A 21133-nucleotide genomic window follows, 5' to 3' on the forward strand; every position below is an offset into this window, starting at 1 on the left:
AATGTCTTGTTGCTAAAACCTGAATGGATACATATTGATAAAAGACTAACACATAAAATTATGTACATTCTGTATATTTTTCTAACTTGTTAAAGCTTAAATAGATTATTGTTTACACATTTCTTCCATTTGACAACAGTCTATTCAAGCTTAACAAGCTAGAAAACTGGATATGATAGGCATAATTGTACGTGTTAGTCTTTTATCAACAAGTATTTATTTAAATTTTAACAATAACTCATTCTAAATTAACATCGATCCATTTAAGCTTTAACAAACCAAAAAAACATATAGGATGGGCTTAATTACACATGTTAATTTTTCATCAACAAATATTCATTCGAATCTTAACAAGAAACCATTGCAAATTAATATAAGTAAATTCGGGCTTTAACTTGCTTTAACAAGTTAAAAATATATATACGATGGGCTTAATTGTACATGTTAATTTTTTATCAATAAGTATTCATTCAAATTTTAACAAAAATTCATTATAAATTAATAACAATCCATTCGGACTTTAATAAATTAAAAAAATTGATACAATAAGCTTAATTGCACATGTTAATCTTTCATTAACAAATATTCATTTAGATTTTAACAACAAATCATTCTAAATTAACGGCACTTCATTCAGTCTTTAATAAATTAGAAAATGAATAAAATAAGTTTAATTATACAAGTGCTAGTCCTTCATCAAAAAATATACATTTAAATTTTCATAACAATTTATTCAAAATTTATAACAATCTATTCAAGTTTTAACAAGTTCAAAAAACTGATAGGATAAACTTAATTGTATATGTTAGTGTTTACTCAACAAATATTCGTTTGAATTTTGACAATAACCTATTGGTAATTAATAACAATATATTTGGATGTTTAACAAGTGATATGCATGAAATTTTAAAACTCTCAATTTGTAAAATAACAAGTAATATTGGTAAAATAACAATTCCAGTTCATAAATTAACAACACACCGTGATGTTATAAAATGAAAGTGATTAGAAACTTTGTTTACTATTTTTTTTTCACATATATAATTAAAGGGTTGAATGGCCAAGTTGTTTAGATGGCCAAAGGATCATAAAATCAAACCCTCCCTTATCCACCTAAATCAAATATTTCTTGAATAAAAATATCATCGGTGCTTGAACTCTAGCAACCAACCACCAATGGGGTCGGGTCGTCAACAACAAGGGCTTCGGTGACCTTGCCGCTAGCAACAATTCAGCACCTGATGCCAACAATGATAGGAAAGTGGCTTTTTTTTTCTTTTTCTTTTTTTTTTACTTTTAGGGGCAAATTGGTCTTTTGATATCACAAATTAATATCAATCAAGGACCAAAGGACTACATTGCAATTTTAAAATCAATTGGTCCTTGCCTCATATTAATTTGGTACTACAGTCCTTGGTTGTTATTTTTCCTATTACATTCATGGCTTTTAAAAAATCACAAATATCATACATTTATAATTAATATATATCAAACATAATATAATATTAAAAAAAATTAACAACTTGCACTACTTTTAGCCATAAATAGCACAACTCATTTCTCACACTCTACATATTGAAAAAGACACATGCCAGTTTCATTCGGAGCCTGATATCAAACACCGAATTCAAGTGTTTTCTATGTAGAATCAACATCACAGGCTTACGGTTTGTTCACAGGAAACTGCATGCAATTTATGGAACATGAAATGTTAGTATCTAGCTAACTAGCTTTAAGTTCAGTGTTTAAGTTGAGAAAGGAAAGATCAGTTAAATGACTCATCATTAACATCAGAAGTCAGAATATTGTACATAGTATGGACAAACCTAAAAGCCATATACCATTAGAACATGAAAATATCAGGAGAGTTATTTTATCAGAGAAAAGACATATGCCAGAAAGGTTTCATGGTTTCATGTGTGTTTGACCACACCACCCATCAAAGCCAGCATCCTCGTGCTTGGGTTGGGTTACTTTGAACTCTAAAGTCACCTGTGAAAAATTAGTGAACAAGTCCATCATCAACGAGTTTCTTGTGCAAGTGAAAGAAAGCAGCTTCAATACTTAAAAAAAAAAAAAAAAAAAAAAAAGATCAATAATGCAATGACAGGTTCTTTTGGAATTTTGACTTCTTTTTTTACTGCTCACTCCTTTTATTGAAGACAATCTTGCTCAAAGTACAGTTAAGTATTAAATCCAAATGCTTTTCTCAAAAGAGATTCAAATCTTGATCCATCACATCATGAAAGAATAACCTCTTTCACTAGACCCAACCTCTCCTGGTTTGCTAGTTTTGGTTCATCTATTCAATTATCAATGTAATATATAAAAGTAGAATTGGATACATGGCCTATCATTTGCCATCTAAAATATTATAATACAAAGTAACAAGCCTTGCCTCACTAAATGAAGTTTGATTACATGGATTGAGCGATGTCAATGTGCTCACTGTCTGTATCTTTTCATAGGGATAAAAACTTTTCTTCAACTCTTCCTGCTCCCACCTCTCTTAGCCTTGTTTACACATGTCCAAACTGATAGAATTTCGAGATAATGGGTGATTTTGGAAGATAGATATTATAAATAAATATTATTTTTAATTTATTTTAGATATTTTCTATTTAGTAATATTATTTAGACTTTATTTAGGTATTTAGTAATATGAATCTGTGGTCGTACAATAAAAACAAGATAGAAATGATTGTATGCGAGGAACATTGGCATGGCACCAATAGAGGACAAACTAGCAAAGAATCGGTGGGTTTGTGATAGGATTCAAGATAGGTAGAGAGAAATAAAGAAGATAAATCTCTATTAATATATGAAATCAGAATCTAATTTCATAATATTAATAAGGGAATATAGAACTGATAGAAGAAAGTAGAAAAAATAAATATATTAAGATGATGTAAAACAAGAATCTCATTCTATATTTCTCTCAATAGCCATGCTTAGGAGAATAAAACAAACTTTTGAGACTTTTGGCCTTTTGAAAATTCTCCTAAGCATGGCTATTGAGAGAAATATAGAATGAGATTCTTGTTTTACATCATCTTAATATATTTATTTTTTCTACTTTCTTCTATCAGTTCTATATTCCCTTATTAATATTATGAAATTAGATTCTGATTTCATATATTAATAGAGATTTATCTTCTTTATTTCTCTCTACCTATCTTGAATCCTATCACAAACCCACCGATTCTTTGCTAGTTTGTCCTCTATTGGTGCCATGCCAATGTTCCTCGCATACAATCATTTCTATCTTGTTTTTATTGTACGACCACAGATTCATCTTAATATTCTCATCCTTGCTTACCATATTTTTTTGCTATTGTTGTCTCTTCAATATCCAATATTTACTACTATATGACATCACTAGTCTCACAGCAGTTCAATAAAATTTCCCTTCCAGCTTAGTAAGCACTAAAGCCTTTACGCTTGGCAGGCAGGCACTTTGCAGTCACATTATAACTCAATATGAGATCCAAAAATCACAGGTGGAATATTACAACGCACTTGAAAGTCATCCGCTTGCTCATCCCCTCTCATTTGTCAAAAAAATTGAACCCATTGTAACTGATGACCAGAAACCCAATGCCAAGAAATATAATCTTTCTGGTGAACCACCAGACTTTCATTATTCTTAATTATTCTTCTTGAATTCGGGCACTTAGAGGTCAACCACCTAGGGCTCATCAAAGCCAGAATAACCTCTCATCCTTGTACTTTAGGCTTTGTTTGGGATTTGGATGGTAAAAAGTTTTGCTATTTTTAGAAGCTTCCCTTCCAAGTATTCTCTTCCCCATATTTCCCCCCCTATCCAAACAAAGGGTTAGTAAAAACACGAGATTTATCAGTGATTTGTACAAACAAGCATGTTAAGCAGCCCTAATTCTTGAGTAGCTTGTTGGTAAGAAGCTTTAGTGAGATTCATGTTTGCTTGAAGGTGAGATCTTTCAACTCCTAATTTCTCAAACACATTGAAGTAACCAAGAAAACAGTATCTCTCGCTTTCAACCTTACCCTTAGGGATAAGTTCATGGATTTGGTTCTGCAACTATAGAAATATAAAATGTTCTTGACAGTTAACAAATAATAGTACTATTCATCGCTAGGCCAAATCCCATATTCAAACTCACTGTTTTTTTTTTTTTTTGCCCCCAAAAATCCAACCCAAATGAACCCCCTTTGGTTGTTCCCCAAAGCTCTGGTATATGGATTCAATAAACTCCGCATGATAAATGACTAAGGATTGATTTAATTTGAATTCATGCCCTTGGAGAACTAACTTTAATTAAAAAAAAAAAAAACTCAGACAACTCCTTCACCAAAATAATAATAATAATAATAATAATACATGAAAAAAATGAAAACTCAGGTAACGCAATTGACTTGCCAAATTTCAATTATGGGTCATCCAAAGGCAAGGGCTTCTTAAATGGCAAAAGGCTCTCAACCTTCAGAGCCTCAGTCATAAAGAACTTGGTTGAAAAGTCTGGCAAATGAGAGAGAAGCCCCGATGGCTCAACTACGTGAACAAATTGAGAGGGGTGATATTTTGGGCAAATGGGAGAGGAGATGGCTAGACATGGCTTTCAAGTGTCTCACAAATGATTTTTCAATTTTATTTGGCATTCCAACATCCTACAAGGCAAATGATAAGCAAGTGCCATGATGTCAAATAAATTGCCCAATCAGCATTTTTCTTGTTAAGTTATTCACAGATCAGTTCCAGAAGAGTTTAACAGAAGCGTTTTTAAATAATCAATGGGGAAACTTAGCTTTAAATCAACGGAGACAAATTGATTTCTAAGCCAGGGAGACCAAAATTGTATTCAAGTACTTGGACTTCCTTCTAGGAACATTTTAATTTACACTTCAGTAGGAATATGTGCCTCAGATTTCCATTCGTCAACACATAACTTTATGAATCATATTGAATATGAAATTCACGAGCAACATCAAGCACTCAATTAATCTAGTTAGTTACCGATGGGATTAGCCATCCAAATCAGCCCACCCCTATTACTAAAGCCTAAAGTAGCGGACCAAAAGCAGAAACAGGATTGTTCAATTTGAGAATTTTAAGTTTGTCAGTGAGGATTTCATCCACAATTTGCACACAAAATATTAGCGTCCTAGAGTTTATAAATTGGTGTCATTTAAAGTACAGCACATATTCACAGACCACCGCTTATCACCTGTGCTAGAAGGTTCGCCCAAAAAAGAAGTTGGCCAAAAGAAATAACCTTTGCTAGAAGAAAGTCACGTGTCCAGCCATGATTTAGCATAATTTATTTTCACTATTTAGAATTTATTTTGCATGCTTTAAGTGCTCCTCAAGTTGAGGAGCCTGTTATGTTAGTGGTTCAGTCCGTATCTCATTTTCTGATATCTTTATTACTTTAATTCAGCATGTGCAGGTCTGTTATGCCACTTTTAGTGTCAGTTTCTTAATGGTCCAGATATTCTAGAGAGTTTGGCTAATTCTTTAGCCTATAAATAAGTCGTTTGATAGCATGTAAAGGACGTCTTTGATTTATAATCAGAATTTCCTCATTTTCCCAGAGATTCTCCATTGACTACTAGCTTTCTTGTTCAAATTAAGTCTAGTGGATTTTTCTTTTCTATTCATACCTTAAATTCTCCAAGCCATATCTTCAGCCAAACTTTACAGGATGAACTAAAAAGTAAATCATCACAGTTACAACATGAAAAGAGCCATTCAATGATTGCTTTGATTTGAGAGTAAGAATTTACTTTTCTTTTAATGCAACTAATAACCATCAATCAACTAGTATTTCTTTCTAAACGAGCACAAGCATGTAAAACAGTTTAAGGAGGCCACAGAAATAAAAGAAATTCTCACCTCCTTGAAAATGTTGCTACACGAAGTTTGCACAAAACCCTACACCAAACCAATGAGGCATGTCAATCTCGGAGAACTAAACAGCTATTTGTAGCTAGGAAAAAAATCTTTTTAATCCTAGAAAGAAAATGTCTGCCCATGAAACCCTGTACACTATTCAATCAATCTTGAATTACAAATATTTCAGATAAAGTATTCAGAGAAAGGGGGTGGTCAATGGTCAAAAGGAGGAACAATTTGTCCAATTAAAGCATTAACTTGTGCGATAACCACGCAGAAAAGTTATGTGCATGGTTCTAAGACCTATAGTGTTGTCTAGCAAACAGTATATGAAAATGGGGAAACAAACAAACCAATTTTTGGAACATGGCAAGGGATGCAGCATTTGATTCGCCAATTTTGGCCCGGAAGATGTTGATCCCTAACTTATCAATTGCAAAGGCCATCATCATCACAACAGTCTCCTTTCCAAGTCCTTTACCACGGCTATGCTAGCAAAAAACAAGCTATAGAAAATGAGTACAAGAAAATGTAATACTCTAAACTCAAGCTGTCCCAATGACAGCACCACTTCCCTCTCTTGGAAGAGGTCCTAGTTCGAACCTGGCATTGACATGTTTGTGCGCGTAAATGGATGTGTGTGCATGTCCCTTTCCTATGGGGAAGGGCTAGGTTAGAGGTGAAATTTAAGGGGGGGAAATAACATAATATGTCAACTTTTTAAAATGTTTCATGGTCTGGAATATTTTATACGCTTGGCTCAATATAAGGCTATTACTGAACTTGCATAAAAAAAAAAGCCATATTCCAAATAATTTTGAGACATGTTTTCCAACCATTACCAATTAATATATCCTCTGTTTATTGTATATATGAAGTCATTAACTCGAGTCTAAATATGGTAAAGCAACTACCGCATCTCAACTTACATAGATAGACAGAAGCCTTGCCTCTCTCTCTCTCACTAAGGACCCCCACCCAAGAAAAATGGAAATTCACTTGCTCTAGAATGACGGAAATATGGGACAAAGATAGAACATGGAAACAGCTAAAAAACAAGTATGCTTATGAAAATATAAGGAACAGGCAATGCAATTATGATAAAAAGCCAAGCCAATTACCTCTTTGGTTCAGCTATCATTATCTCAATCTCCGCCATCTGAGGATCATCCAAGTCATTCATGAATATATTTACATCCCCAACCATAGCTGAAAAGGGGGCATATTAATAACTCCCTTTAACAAATTATTTTGAGGTTCTAAAATAGGAAAATGGGTCAGGAAAAATGTATAGCTTTCTATTTTTCAAAAACCTTTCTATTTTTCAAAAACCATCAAAAAAATATTTTGACAAATAATATACATACCCCTCATAAAATGAGCGATTACTATTATTTGCCAACAAGAACAAAATATGATGAACATAAAAAGGTGATGGATTTTTAGTAACTTCTGGATCTTTGATTAGCCAATGCATGATTCTTCTAGCAAAATTCATTAGTAATTATCACTGTTTGTCAACAAGAATAAAATATGATGGCATAGAAGTTGAGGGATTTCAGTTGCCTCTGGAAAAATGCCAGCAACAGTAACCTACCACGACAAGAATATGCAGAGAACATAATTCTGAAGTGCCCACTATACAGCAGCCAACTAAATCTAACTCTATTTTAAAATGGTTCTGCTTACATGCTCACAACATACCAATGAAAACTGGCGTCATGCATACACCAGTGATGAATTTATAAAAGGCATTTGTAAATATAGAAAAAAAATGAACTATATAAAAAACTATTCCATAATAGTTAGTGATAAACTGTCAGTGCTTGATTACTTGTTCTAACCTATGTTTCGCCAATAACAACGTTGTAGAGGATTCAGATGGAAAAGGTGGTAGCAGTTCTGGTGAAAATGTCTTGCCTTGGGTGAGACATTGGTCATAGGACTTTGATAGATAAAGTGATAACAGAAAAGTTTGTCAAAAAAAAAAACAAAGAACAGCAAAGACAATAATATGCAAGGGCTGGAATTTGCAGATGGGGTTGAGTATCATAGAAGTCGATCAGAATATCAAACTCTTCACTTCTGTGAATTTAGAGATTACGAGATGAGAGAGATTACTGAAAAATGTAGTCAGTAGTTGTACTGATATACCATCTATCATATTCCTAGAGTATGTACAAGACAGCGCAGTGAATGAGAGATAATTATATTCACCTAACAACTACTCTAGATAGCCTAAGGAATATACAATAAATACAAAGAATAAATTCTAATTCTCAACATTCCCCCTCAAGCTGGTGTGTATAGATCATGTGCATCAAGCTTGTTACAAATGTACTTTATTCGAGGTCTCGGAAGAGCTTTGCTAAAAAAAAAATTTTTTTCCTTTCAGCTAAACCATTTTGCTGGGGTGTATAAGCACATGAAGACTGATGAACAAAACCCTCCAAAGATAAATAATGTTGAAATAGGGTAGAAAAATACTCCATTGCATTATCACTTCGGAATATAGAAATAAAAATACCACAATGATTTTTTATTTCGGCACAAAAAGATTGAAACACGGAGAGAACTTCTAAACAACTTTTTATTAAATATAACCAAGTGCAATAGGAATAATCATCAATAGAAGTTAAGAGTATTGAAAACCAAGACTGGACATCACACGACTAAGACCCCAAACATTAAAGTGAACAAGTTTAAAGGGAGCATCAGCTTGATTATTTGACACGACTAGGAAAAAGACCAAGTTTGTCTGCCAACTTGACACGACTCACAATCAAGAGACTGTAAAGTTGAAAGGAAGGCAACCGTCTTCTGTTTTGGAAAGACTAGGATGGCCTAGGGGATTGTGGACCAGATTTGGTAGGATGGCAGAGCAAGCGGCTAGAGATATAGTAGATGGAAAGTATTAAAGTCCCTGTGACTCATGCTCGACGCCAATCAACAGACCCATACTCCAGTCCTACAAGATAATAGAAACGTCACTAAAGGTAATCAAACAATGAAGAGCACAAGCGAGTTGACTAATAGAAATAAGATTGTAAGGACACTCAAGGAGATAAAGAAATTAATAGAAGGAGGAATTGAAGCCTGGCCAATGCCTTTAACAACAGTGAGAGAACCACTGGCAGTGGTAACCGCTAGAAGGGAGATGGAATCAGTAAAATGAGACAAGAGATTCTTGTTACTAGACATGTGAGTAGAAGCACCTAAGTCAATAACCCATGGTCCAAGGGAAGAATGAGCAAAGCAAGCAACAGAATTACCAGTCTAGGCAACAAAGGCGTTTGTCAACTTGGAAACAGAGATACTCTTCATAGTCAGCTCTAGTCAAGAGTATAGAAGCAAGTGGCTGCCTGTCCGTGGGAGTGGAAGAAGTCTTAACATTTTAATATGAGAGGGTCTCCCATGAAGGCCGTAACAATGATCTTGAGTATCACCCAGCTTGTTACAATAAGTGGATTGAGGACGTTTTCTAGGACCAGTACATCCACCCCCACCATGAGTAACTTTGGGAGACCAAAATTGAAGCATTAGAAGTAGGTTTTGGAGAAGCCATATTGTTTAAAGAGACCCACACAAGATGAGCAAGGACATCATCCTGTGCTGGAAGAGATGATCCACCAAGAATTTGGTCTCGAAGATGATTAAGAGCAAGATAAAGATTATATGGAGTAAGAACCGTGAAGAGCTTGTCCCACTCCTTTTCCTGGACATCAAAAGTAGTAGGCATTAGAGAGTGAAATTCTTGGCGGAGGGACTCAATGCGACTAACATAAGTAGTATCATCTTCCTGTTTCAGACTAACAAGAGAGGTAATCACATCAAAATAACAGCGAAAATCATTGATGTATAAGGTGGCAGCCTTACTCCAGACAACAATTCAAGTCTCAAAAGACCAGCAAAGAGGAAGTAACTTGGGATCAATGGAATTCCATAGCAAGGAGCACAGCTGTGCATCAATCTTAACCCAAGCAGATTGCTGAGCCTCAGGAATCTCTGCTTTCCACTTAGTCAGGTGGTCCAAATGTCCCTGTCCTTTGAACCAAAGACGAACTGATGCAGCCCAGGACTTGTAACTTGAAGGCCCACATAACTTCTCAGTGGTAATCATAGGAGTTCCATTGAAAATAGAAGAAATGGCACTGGACTTAGAATCTAAAGCAGAAATCGCTCAAAAAAAGTGAGAGGCTAGAATGAAACACAACCCAAAAAAATCACAGGAGTGGCTTTGATACCATGTGAATTTAGAGATAATGAGATGAGAGTGATTACTGAAAAACGTAGTCAGTAGTTGTAGTGAGAGAAAATTATAGGGCATGTACAAGACAGAGCAGTAAGTGAGAGAAAATTACATTCACCTAACAACTACTCTAGAAAGCCCTAGGAATATAGAAAGAATAAATTCTAACTCTCAACAACTTCTAATACAACTCTCAAGTGTGTGATCTATTCTACGGAATTTTATGGGCGTCCCACCAACAAAAGCTCTACATTAAATAATTACTTTGCAAGAAATATTATTCTACAGAATATTATGAATGTCCCACCAACTAATCATGTGCAAAGGAATGTCCCGTAATCTATTGGATATGGGCTATTAGGCCAGTGCCTATGTTGCAAACTTCTTTTAAGTATCCTTGTGGGATAGGCAGAATATATTAAATAAGAGAAGAGGTCGGTTCAAATTGAGTCATATAAGTCCAATGTAGCTACTGATGATTGCAAAACTTTGTGTTTGTTAAATCTACCTACTGGCAGATTGATAAGTGCTCTTGCTTCCTTTGTTTATAATGAACATGTATCAGGACGAAAAGAAACTGTTACGAAAACTTTTATAAAAAAATCAATAAAATAGCATTTATAAACCTGCAAAATACCTAAAACAAATAAGTTGCTTGAAACAAGAACACTTCTCTGTAATATATACTGGTTTGCCAAATATGAACAGTTCATCCAAATCAAAGAAATGATACAATATTGAGCATTTGAGCAGTAATAATTAAAATGAAATAGGAGACATATTTGATGGAACATGTAATCTGAGGAACATGATTGCTCCAGATAGGGAGCATAAGAGCTATCAAGTGAAGAATTTCTTTTCTCTTTATAGAATCAAAAGCAAATCCAGAGAGTCACAAGCATGAAATTCTGTTCTCCTTTTCTCTCTTCAATTTTCTCTCAACCTAAAAGAATTTCAAAATTATGATGGCTGAAAATTTAAGGTACCTTCAACATGGGGTTCTCCATGTGTAAACTCTCCAACAACCAAGTCCTTATCCAACACAATGAAGGTTTGCTCTGTAAAAAAACCAGCCATAGCGCTCCTCAGGACATCAAAATTGAAAGATAAAGCAAAAACCCCCCTGCCTGATGACAATGTTTGGAAATAAAGCCATTTCCATACTGTTCATGCCAATTGCAAGAAAGTTTACCCCGAAACAAATTGAAATAAGAAAAAAAGAAAACTCAATGCACAAACTCTGTCTTTCACGAATGTAAACAAAATGGGATAGAATACCCGTTAAGAAACCAACTCTGGAAAAACCATCCACAATCTACTCGGTACATCAAAATTCAGAAATAAATGGAAAGGATAAAAACATCGGATGAAGAAAACGTTTGAAAATACAGCCATTTCCCACAGTGTTCAATTAAATAGACATTAACTTCCACAAATATCCACAAAAGGGAAGAGAGAAAGGAGAAAAAGAGTAACTGTCGGGGTCTTGTGACCATGAAAGCTGCATCTGGTATTCCTGATCGAGGGTAAGGGGCTCAGACCCTGTAGCTTCAAGAAGTGACGGGTCTTGCATCCACTGGTGATACTTCGGCACGTGAGCTTCCGTGTATGGCACCAATATCACTTTCTCTCCTTCTAAGCTCACTCTCTCCTTGCTTCTCTCCTGAGTGCGATTCAAGCCGCTCTCAAGCTCCGTAGCCATGGCCATGGCCGAAAACAAGGGTCAGCTAAGCTTTTGGCGAGCATTCCCGAAAACCGTTTACTTTTGAAAAAATAAATAAATAAATTCAGTTTTTTGGCCATTGTGGGAGTGAATAATAGAGTGATAATTCGAGCCAGTTCCGATGGATTAGATCGATTCCGTCTGCAAAATTTTGACGTCGGGTTCAGAAAGAAAAAACATATTTTTTCTCGAATAAGTTTAAAAAATTCGAACCAGGATCGATCATATTCAAATTTTACTCGAATATCCAAGTAAAAAATATATCTTTAACCTGAATAAAATATTTTAAATACATAAATTTAAAATGTGGCATTTAAAATTTAAAATTTAAATTCAAATTCACCAATTTGAACACTACCAAGAGAAAGAAAAAATAAAAAAGAACCAAAATAAATCCTTTCATAATATTCAAAGGACCCAAAAATTAAAGTTTAGGATTGAAAAACCTTATGAAGTAACTTAAAAAGTCTTAAGTTATAAACTTATCCTCCAAAGTTTTCTCATATGATAATTCTTGATACTGAAAAGGTATTTTAGAGTAGGTTTGATAATAGAAGTGGAGTGAAAATTCCAAGCTTTGGTACCAATTGATACAGAATAGGGAAGAAGAAGAGGGAAGATAATATAAAAAAGAGAGAAAAGGAGTAAAGACAATATAGTGAGAAGAGAGAAACTCAGAGAAAATGCAAGATAATAGTAATGCTCAAATGTTTATACCAATTAAATGAGTTGAGGTGTTATTTAAAAAAATAAATGTATGAATATCCAAGAAATTCTAAAATTAAATAAAAAGATAATAATAAATGAAAAGATAATAATAAATGCTGAAAGATAATAATAATTTAAGTTAAAAAGAAATAAGCAAAGATATTATAAGGATATTATAAATTTGAAGATCGAAAAAATTTTGCTCTCATATTAATTAGGCATATTTTATTTTATTGTTATCTTTTAACATTTATTATTATCTTTTTATTTAATTTTAGAATTTTTAAAATTTTCATGCAATTATTTCTAGGATTAGGTTGAGACCTATAAATAGCAACTCAACTTATTTGATTTGTACGCACATTTGATTGAATAAGAATTACTATTATTTTGCCTCTCCTCTGAATTTCTCTCCTGAGAGTTTTGTTTTATTTTTATTAAATTTTATGTTTTTCTTTTGTAATTTTTTTTCTTGAACCTTTTATGTAATTTTCTCATATAACTTTGTAAAAAAAAAATACGCACAAGCTGAGAAGCTGAATATTGCAGCTTTGAAAAAAAAATCACTTTTGGGAAAAAGTTGGTGTTTGAGTAAATTATGGATTAATTAATTTTTTTGCCCCTAAAATCGATTAATCCCTCAATTCAAACAAGCACTAAGTCAACAATGATACATGAGTACCTTTAACTTTATAAAAGAGGCTAACCAATCCCTAAGTTTGGGTAATTCAAGTGAATAGACTTATTTAAAATGGGCTTATTTGGATCAAATTTAAATTACCTAAATATAAAAAAGGCCAAATAATCGAGCCTAGCTGTAACACCTCGAGTTTTTAGAATGCTCGTATACCCAAATTATTGTTAACTATTATTTTATTTTTCTTTTTAGTCAATTTTAATTTTCATCTTAAAAATTTAAGATTTTTAATTTTTATCTAATTTTAATTTAATTTTATTAATAATAAAAAGAATTTGAAAATTTGGGTTAAGTTCATTTAGATTCGAGGTTGGTCCAAATTTCTTCAAGCTTATTTTGACAGCTTGAATAAGCTCAACAACAACAACAAGCCTTTATCTTACTAGGTGGGGTCGGCTACATGGATTGCAAGACGTCATTGTGCTCTATCATTTATCAAGCTTTTAGGAATATTATTAATTAAGAGATCGCGTTCAACAACTTCCAAGAGTGTTCTCTTAGACTTTCCTCTACTTCTCTTAATCGGACTCAAAGTTATATGTTCCACTCTTCTCACTGGTGCCTCCCTTGGTCTTCTTTGTACATGCTCAAACCATCTCAACCGATTTTCTATCATTTTTTCCTCAATAGGTGCCACCCTCACTTTTTTGCGTACGTGCTCATTTCGAATTTTATCTTTACGTGTATGTCCGCACATCTATAGTAACATTCTCATCTCTGCTACTCCAACTTTATGCTCTTGCTGTCCCGTTAGAGCCTAGCATTCACTACTATATAACATTGCCGGTCTGATAGCAGTGCCATAAAACTTTCTTTTAAGTTTATTAGGCACCTTACAGTCACAAATAACTCCTTTAGCTTTTCTTTAATTAAACCACCCAGCTTGAATTCTATGTGAAATATCTCCACTGATTTCGCCATCATTTTGAATAATGGCTCCCAAATATCTAAACTTTTCCACTTGAGGTATAATTTGATCTCCCAATTTCACTTTCAAATTATTATCGAATAGTCCTTTACCAAATTTACAATATAAATATTCCATCTTACTTCTACTCAGACGAAAACCTTTCGACTCCAATGTCCTCCTCCATAACTCAAGTTTGCAATTAACCTCTTCTCTTGTCTCTGCTATAAGAACTATATCATCCGCGAAGAGCATACATTTCGATATTTCCTGTTAAATATGTTCCGTCAAAACATTTAAAATCAAGTTGAACAAATAAGGACTCAGAGATGATCCCTGATGTAGTCCAATCTTTATAGAAAAATTCTTTGTTTGACCACTAGGCGTTCTTATACTAGTTTTTACCCCCTCATACATATTTTGTATGACTTTAATATAAGCAATCCGTACTCCCTTTTTTTCCAACACTTTCCAAAGCACTTCTCTTTGTATACGGTCATAAGCTTTTTCCAAATCAATAAAAATCATGTGTAGATCTTTATCTTTACAACGATACTTTTCCATTAATCTTTTTAATAGATAAATCGCCTCTGTAGTTGATCTACCTGGCATAAAACCAAATTGATTCTCAAAAATATTTGTCTCCAATCTCAACCTGTGCTCAATTACTTTCTCCCACAATTTCATTGTGTGGCTCATGAGTTTAATCCCTCTATAGTTAGTACAATTCTGAATATCTCCTTTATTTTTATAAATAGGAATTAATGTATTTCTCCTCCACTCATCAGGCATATTCTTGGACCGTAAAATCACATTAAATAACTTAGTTAACCATCTCACCCCTTCTTTACCTAAACATTTCCACGCTTCGATAGATATACAATCAGGTCCGTTGGCTCTACCATTTGCCATTTTCTTAAGAGCTTCCTTTACCTCCTTATCACGTATTATTCGATAGAATAACAAATTTTGTTCTCCTTCACCAGTTACTAAATCCTCCAAGTTACTAGATGAATCCTCTCCATCATTGAAAAGTTTAGAAAAATAAGTCTCCCATCTATTTTTAATTTCATCATCTGTAACTAAAATTCTTCCCTCTTCATCCTTAATACACCTTACCTGTTCTAGATTTCTTGATTTTCTTTCCCTACTCTTGGTAATCTTATAAATATTTTGCTCTCCTTCCTTCATCTTAAGATTCTTATAAAATTCTTCAAAAGCTCTAGAACGAGCTTCACCCACAGCTCTCTTAGTTTCCTTCTTAGCCATACGGTACCTCTCCCAATTTTCCTCATTGTTACACAAATGTATGGCTTTAAAACAGTTCTTCTTATACTTGATTTTGTCCTGTACACTATTATTCCACCACCAAGACTCCTTATCTCTCGGACCAGAACCTTTCGATTCTCTTAAAACTACTTTGCAACCTCTCGTATCTTTTTCGCCATATCCTCCCATATAATGTTAGCACTTCCCTGAGAATCTCAAATTCCTTTATCCAAAAGATTTCGCTTGAAAATATCTTGCTTCTCACCTTTTAATTGCCACCAACAGCCAATGTAAAAACAAATAAGCTCAAAATAAGGAAAAAAAATTATACTCCTAAGCTCGCTTTAAGATTTTTGAAGCTTATTCGGGTTAGTTTAAATTACCAATTTTAACCTTCCTCAATCCATTAAAATAATTTGATGTTGACTATTAAGTTTTAAGGATGAAACTTAATAAATTGAAAAATGTTAGCCTATTTTATAAAGTTAATTGGTGCCATATGCACAATTTTTGATTTATGGATATAGAAAGCTTTTGGAGAAAAAGTTTATGAATATTTTTACATTTTATCTTTTTTTTTAAAGCAGTTAATATTAACGAACGTCAGTCAAACTTAATAGTTTAGGAAAAGATGCCCTTATTAGAAAGAGTTCATGCATGCTCCATGTCAAAATAATCTAATATATAAAGTATATTGATGATTTGGCATGATGTAGCCAAATGAGAACAAATTATTCCTCAAATGTATTTAATTTTTTTAATATAATTCCTTACAATGTGTTTTACTCCCCTGTTTTTCAAAATTTTAAAGTCTATTTTTTTATCTAAATAATTATACATCTTTTTATTAATTTATATGGTTACCATCAATATTTTATTATCCAAATTAGCAAATTTTAATAGTGTAATCTCTTTTAAGGATTGAATAGATAATCGAAATAAACATAAAGGACTAAATTGAGAGAAATTAAATTTTAAATATCAAATTGATAATTGAGATAATCTTAAGGGCTAAAAGTTATAATATCCCATAAATAAATAAATGGCTAAGCAGAACTGTACCGTTTCCCAAAAAATGAAAAAAAATTAAAAAAAAGAAAAAGAAATTGAGCTTATTTTACTTTTATAATGATTGAAAAGCTAGTTTAAATGTATAATGAAAAAATATGAAAAATATCTTTTTAAAGCAAAAATTGTAATTTTAAATTTAATATTTTTTCTGAAAAATATTAAATTAGGCACAAAATATATATATATATATATATATAAATCATGTTCATTTTTGTTATTTTATATCTAGACTAACTTTTAAATCAAATCATTTAAATAAATTTTAATTTATTTAACTTACTTCTAAAAAAAAAAGTATCCAAACATAAATTATATTATAGTTACATTCTTTTTTTCTACCTTCAGCTTACTAACCTCATTAATTCCTGATCTCAATTATAGATTTTTGAATCCATACATATACTAAGTAGAAATATATCCTCTTCTTCTTTAATAAATAATAGTAAGTTTCTTCTTTAATTTCCTTTTGCTCTAGATATGTGTTGAACGTTAATAGTTTTTGTTAAAAAAAAAATTGAGGCACCCTTTAATTTGGTTGGAGAAGCTGAATATAATATTGATTGAATGTTGTGTTTAAGGTTGAAAATATCAAAAGTATACCAACAAATTTAGTGACCGGTTTCTATGCTCATCTCAAGAATGAGCACCATATACTCATCCTCGAGATGATATCTGAATCATCTAAATTTTATTTTGAATGGTCCAAATTTAATACATTATTATATATTATATTTTTTAAAATAAAAATTTATATGTTTTTAATCTGGTTAGGATTTAATTTAGCGAGTTCAATTTAATATTAAAATTTTTATAATTGATATATATTGATTATTCAGATACACTCTGCATGGTAGTTAGATCCTTAAAAATTAAACCTAGACCAAATTACAAATAAAAAATTTATTAAAATTATTTTATAATTTTTATTTTAGTAAATATAATATATAATAATATTTTAAATATGGATCATTTAAATTTTAAATTTAGATAATTTAGATTTTATTTGAAAAATGATCAGGGAACTCAATTCACAAACTTATTACCAACCCACTGAGTGACACGCAATTATTGCGAAACTTGGAATGCCTCAAGATTGGAATAACAATATGATCCACAACTTGGATAATGTCTCCTTTTATGACACAACGCAAAATCAACACAATATTCTTGACTACATATAAAGAAGAGACCCAGTCCTCCGCTGGTCAAAGAAAACAAAAGAGACAAAAAGAGGTCCAAATGATCTCTGAAAAATATTTCATCTCTCAATTAAGTTACTAATCCACTTCATTTTTATAATAATTCAGAGAGCTGAAAAATAGGTTAGCTCGGCGTTTATAAACCTGACTCTTAAGGGCTTAGGCCCTTCTTAAGTCCAGTTTCTTATTTTTCATCCATCTTTTAAGGTTCGGCCCTTATTTCAAGGGCTCAAGGCTAAGCCCGTAAACCCTATTTTAAAAAAATTAAAATAAAATTAAGTATTATAAATTAATTAAAATATTTTAAAATTTAAAAAATCAAAATCCTTATAATATTTTAGAAATTAAACAATACATATTTAGAAGTCTAGTAAGAAAATTTAAATTTGGTTAAAAAATAATTCATTTTTTATAAATACACATACATAATAATTATAAAAAATAAAAAATATCAAAAATTTTATATTGTACATTGATATTTATTAAATTAATTTTAAAATAAATTAAAATTAATAATAATGTAACGCATGTAGGATCAAGGCTTCAGATGAGTAGGTCATTCTCAGTTTCAAATGCATGTTCTATCAAAGAAAAAAATTAATAATAATATGACAAGGTTTGAAGGGCCGCCCAGGCTCGAGCTCTTTTCTACAAAGCTTATCAGGGCCAGGCTCTCAGCCCGATTACTTTAAAAAGATTAATTTTTAAAATTCAAACTCTTATTTAAACAAAGCCTCTAAACCCGACCCTCTAAATTCAATTCTTATTCCCGACTCTACTAATCCTATGTCCAAACAGGTTCCCTTTTGGTCTCACTCCATTTTGCTGCTTTCTACAATGTTATCTGATTGCTGTCCAAGTAAATTGACACCTTCATGCTCTGCTTCTGCACACTATTTCAAATTTAATTACTGTGTGAAGCATGCTCGTACCACAAAAAAGGAATGGTTGATATTTATTTCTTTTTGTTGTGTTATTCGTGCCATGTAAATCAAGCATCTTATATTTAATAAAATAAAAATACTTAATTATTTGTTAATAATTCCTTTTCCAGGCTTTTTAGGGAAGAAGAAAAGTTGAATCTTAATGCTTCATAAGTTCATATATTAACGTCCTATCGAATACTACCTTGTTATAAGTTTCTCTATCTCAAAGAACCAAAATGTGTGTGTCTATATATATAATTTATAATAAGCTATATGATTCATAGGGTATAAATAGTAAAGCTTACATCAAGCTCTACACCAAACATCGGTATATACTACAATCTAGTTTGCCGAAAATCCCTCTCAATGTTTCAATTTTGAAACGTCAATTGTATTACAGTTTTCATAATTTCCCTGTTTTCATGAGCACATGCTTTCAAGGACATATTTTTCTGCTCACTATTTCAAAACCTTATGCTTAAACTAGCTTCTATCCTTGTTGTATTACAAAGGAACTTCTAAAAAAGTGCATGTAATCAGAAAAAAAATTAGTAAATATTCACTACAAAAAATTATTACAATAAATAAGAAAATTAGAGATGGCCTAATTATCATCTCTAATAGAGATAAAAATAGAGAATAATTATATTTTTAGAGTTGGGTTTAATTTAAAAAATATTTTAAAATATAGAGATAGATTTAGAGACAGATTACATACATATCTAAAAAAAAAAACAGTGTCACAGAATCTGTCTCCACTTCTATCATTATCCATTAAAAAAATTTTTTTTTAAAAAATAAAAATGTTAGAGATAGTTTAAAGATGAATAAATTTTATCCCTAAACTAGTCATCTCCAAATCTGTCTCTAATATTAATTTTATATTTTTTAAAATTTATAGACTTAATTTGAGATAATTTTTTATTATAAATTTTTAGAGACAAAAATTTAACCATCTCTAATTCCCTCTCTATATTTCTTTAAAATTTCATAATTTTATTTTTATTAATTTAGAGATAGAATTAGAGATGATTAAATAAATATATTAGAGATAGAATGATTTTTGTTTCTCAATTCATCTGTAATTCAAAGTAGAGATAGATTTTGAGATGGGATCATATTTTTAATTTTGGAATTATCAAATGTCTTAATACATGTTTGAAATATATTAAGATGAAAATTAAATTTAAGAGACATAGAAAATGTTCCATCATTGTTTAGTGAGCTTCCCACTCAATGCAAACAACAAAAATTTGAGATTTGCGTTCAAAAACATTTATCTTTAGAATTTATAATGTTTGAAAATATTTCGCACATCATTTAAATTTATTTGTTTTTCTCTTTCTCTAAGTTTAACCATTCTCATTTTTTAAATTCTTATTTAATATTCATTAATTTATTATATAACCATAATTGATTGGATTTTTTAATCTCTGTGTTATTCATATTTTTCCTTCACTACTTTTATAATATTTAATAATTTTTTACCAAATAAAAATATTATCTTATGATAAGTCAATAACAATATTTTATAAAAACATATTAAAATAAGAAAATAAAATCCAAAACATCTATGAAATTAAATATTAAGAAGAATTAATAAAATATGTTTGAAATGACCATAAATAATATTTATACTATTAGAATTAATTATTTTAGTGCAAAATATCTTTTTAATTCTAATTATATATGTGAGTGAATAATGTTCATTTTAAAATAGGAAGGAGAAAATAAAAAAAATTTAAAGTATATAAAAATAATTATTTTATTGACATATAGTATAACATAAAATTATATAAATAAAATAATATTTAATTTATTATAAATAGAATACACTATATATATATAACATATTTATAAGATTTAAAATTTTAAATTTGTTTCATATTAAATAAATTTGATAAAAAATAATTTTTAAATATAAAAATTCATATAAATATATTTAATTTAAATATTTTGTATTTTAAAAGTTACTAGTATTCATTAAAAAATTCAAAATTGTTTAAAATGAAAATTAACAAAATGTATGCGGTTAAAATTTTTTTATTAAAATAATTTTAAAAAATAATTGAAAAATTATAGATAAAATGTTTATATGGTTAGATTTAGACTGTAATCTGAATAATAATAAAGTAATAGATGAATGGGTAAAAGCTAAATTAATAGCATTAATAGAAAAAAATGTAGACATACAAAATACAACTATGTTAATAAAAGCAACATTTTTAGGAAATGTATAAAATTAGTGAAATAGTAAATCTCAAGAATTTAGAGAAAAATTTAAAAAACCAGATAAAAACTATAATAATAGAAGAGAATACTATGCAATTATAGTAGATAAATATCAAAAAATATTATTAAATGAATTTGGAGGATTAGCTAAAGATATATATGAAATAAGTAGACAAAAAGATGCAATAAAAATATTACATGAAATAGAATTATGTTTATTAAAGCTAGAATATTTGAATGTCTTTATATGTAAATATAAAAAATATTATTATGAAGCAAT

At 30.9% G+C, this 21133-nt stretch overlaps 1 protein-coding gene across 1 annotated transcript; it reads right to left on the minus strand.

Moving 5' to 3' along the window:
• Positions 1-1763: 1763 nt before the first annotated feature.
• Positions 1764-11893, minus strand: LOC129315600 (uncharacterized). Its single transcript, XM_054959436.1, is given in 7 exon segments — positions 1764-1953; positions 1955-1992; positions 5873-5911; positions 6226-6358; positions 6994-7081; positions 11108-11179; positions 11598-11893. Coding segments are annotated over 7 exon segments (642 nt in total). The 5' UTR covers positions 11830-11893; the 3' UTR covers positions 1764-1913.
• Positions 11894-21133: the final 9240 nt, after the last annotated feature.

The sequence above is a fragment of the Prosopis cineraria genome, unplaced genomic scaffold (genome assembly GCF_029017545.1).
Source record: "Prosopis cineraria cultivar Desert tree isolate PC_DT_omini unplaced genomic scaffold, ASM2901754v1 PC7, whole genome shotgun sequence".
Lineage (NCBI taxonomy): Eukaryota > Viridiplantae > Streptophyta > Magnoliopsida > Fabales > Fabaceae > Prosopis > Prosopis cineraria.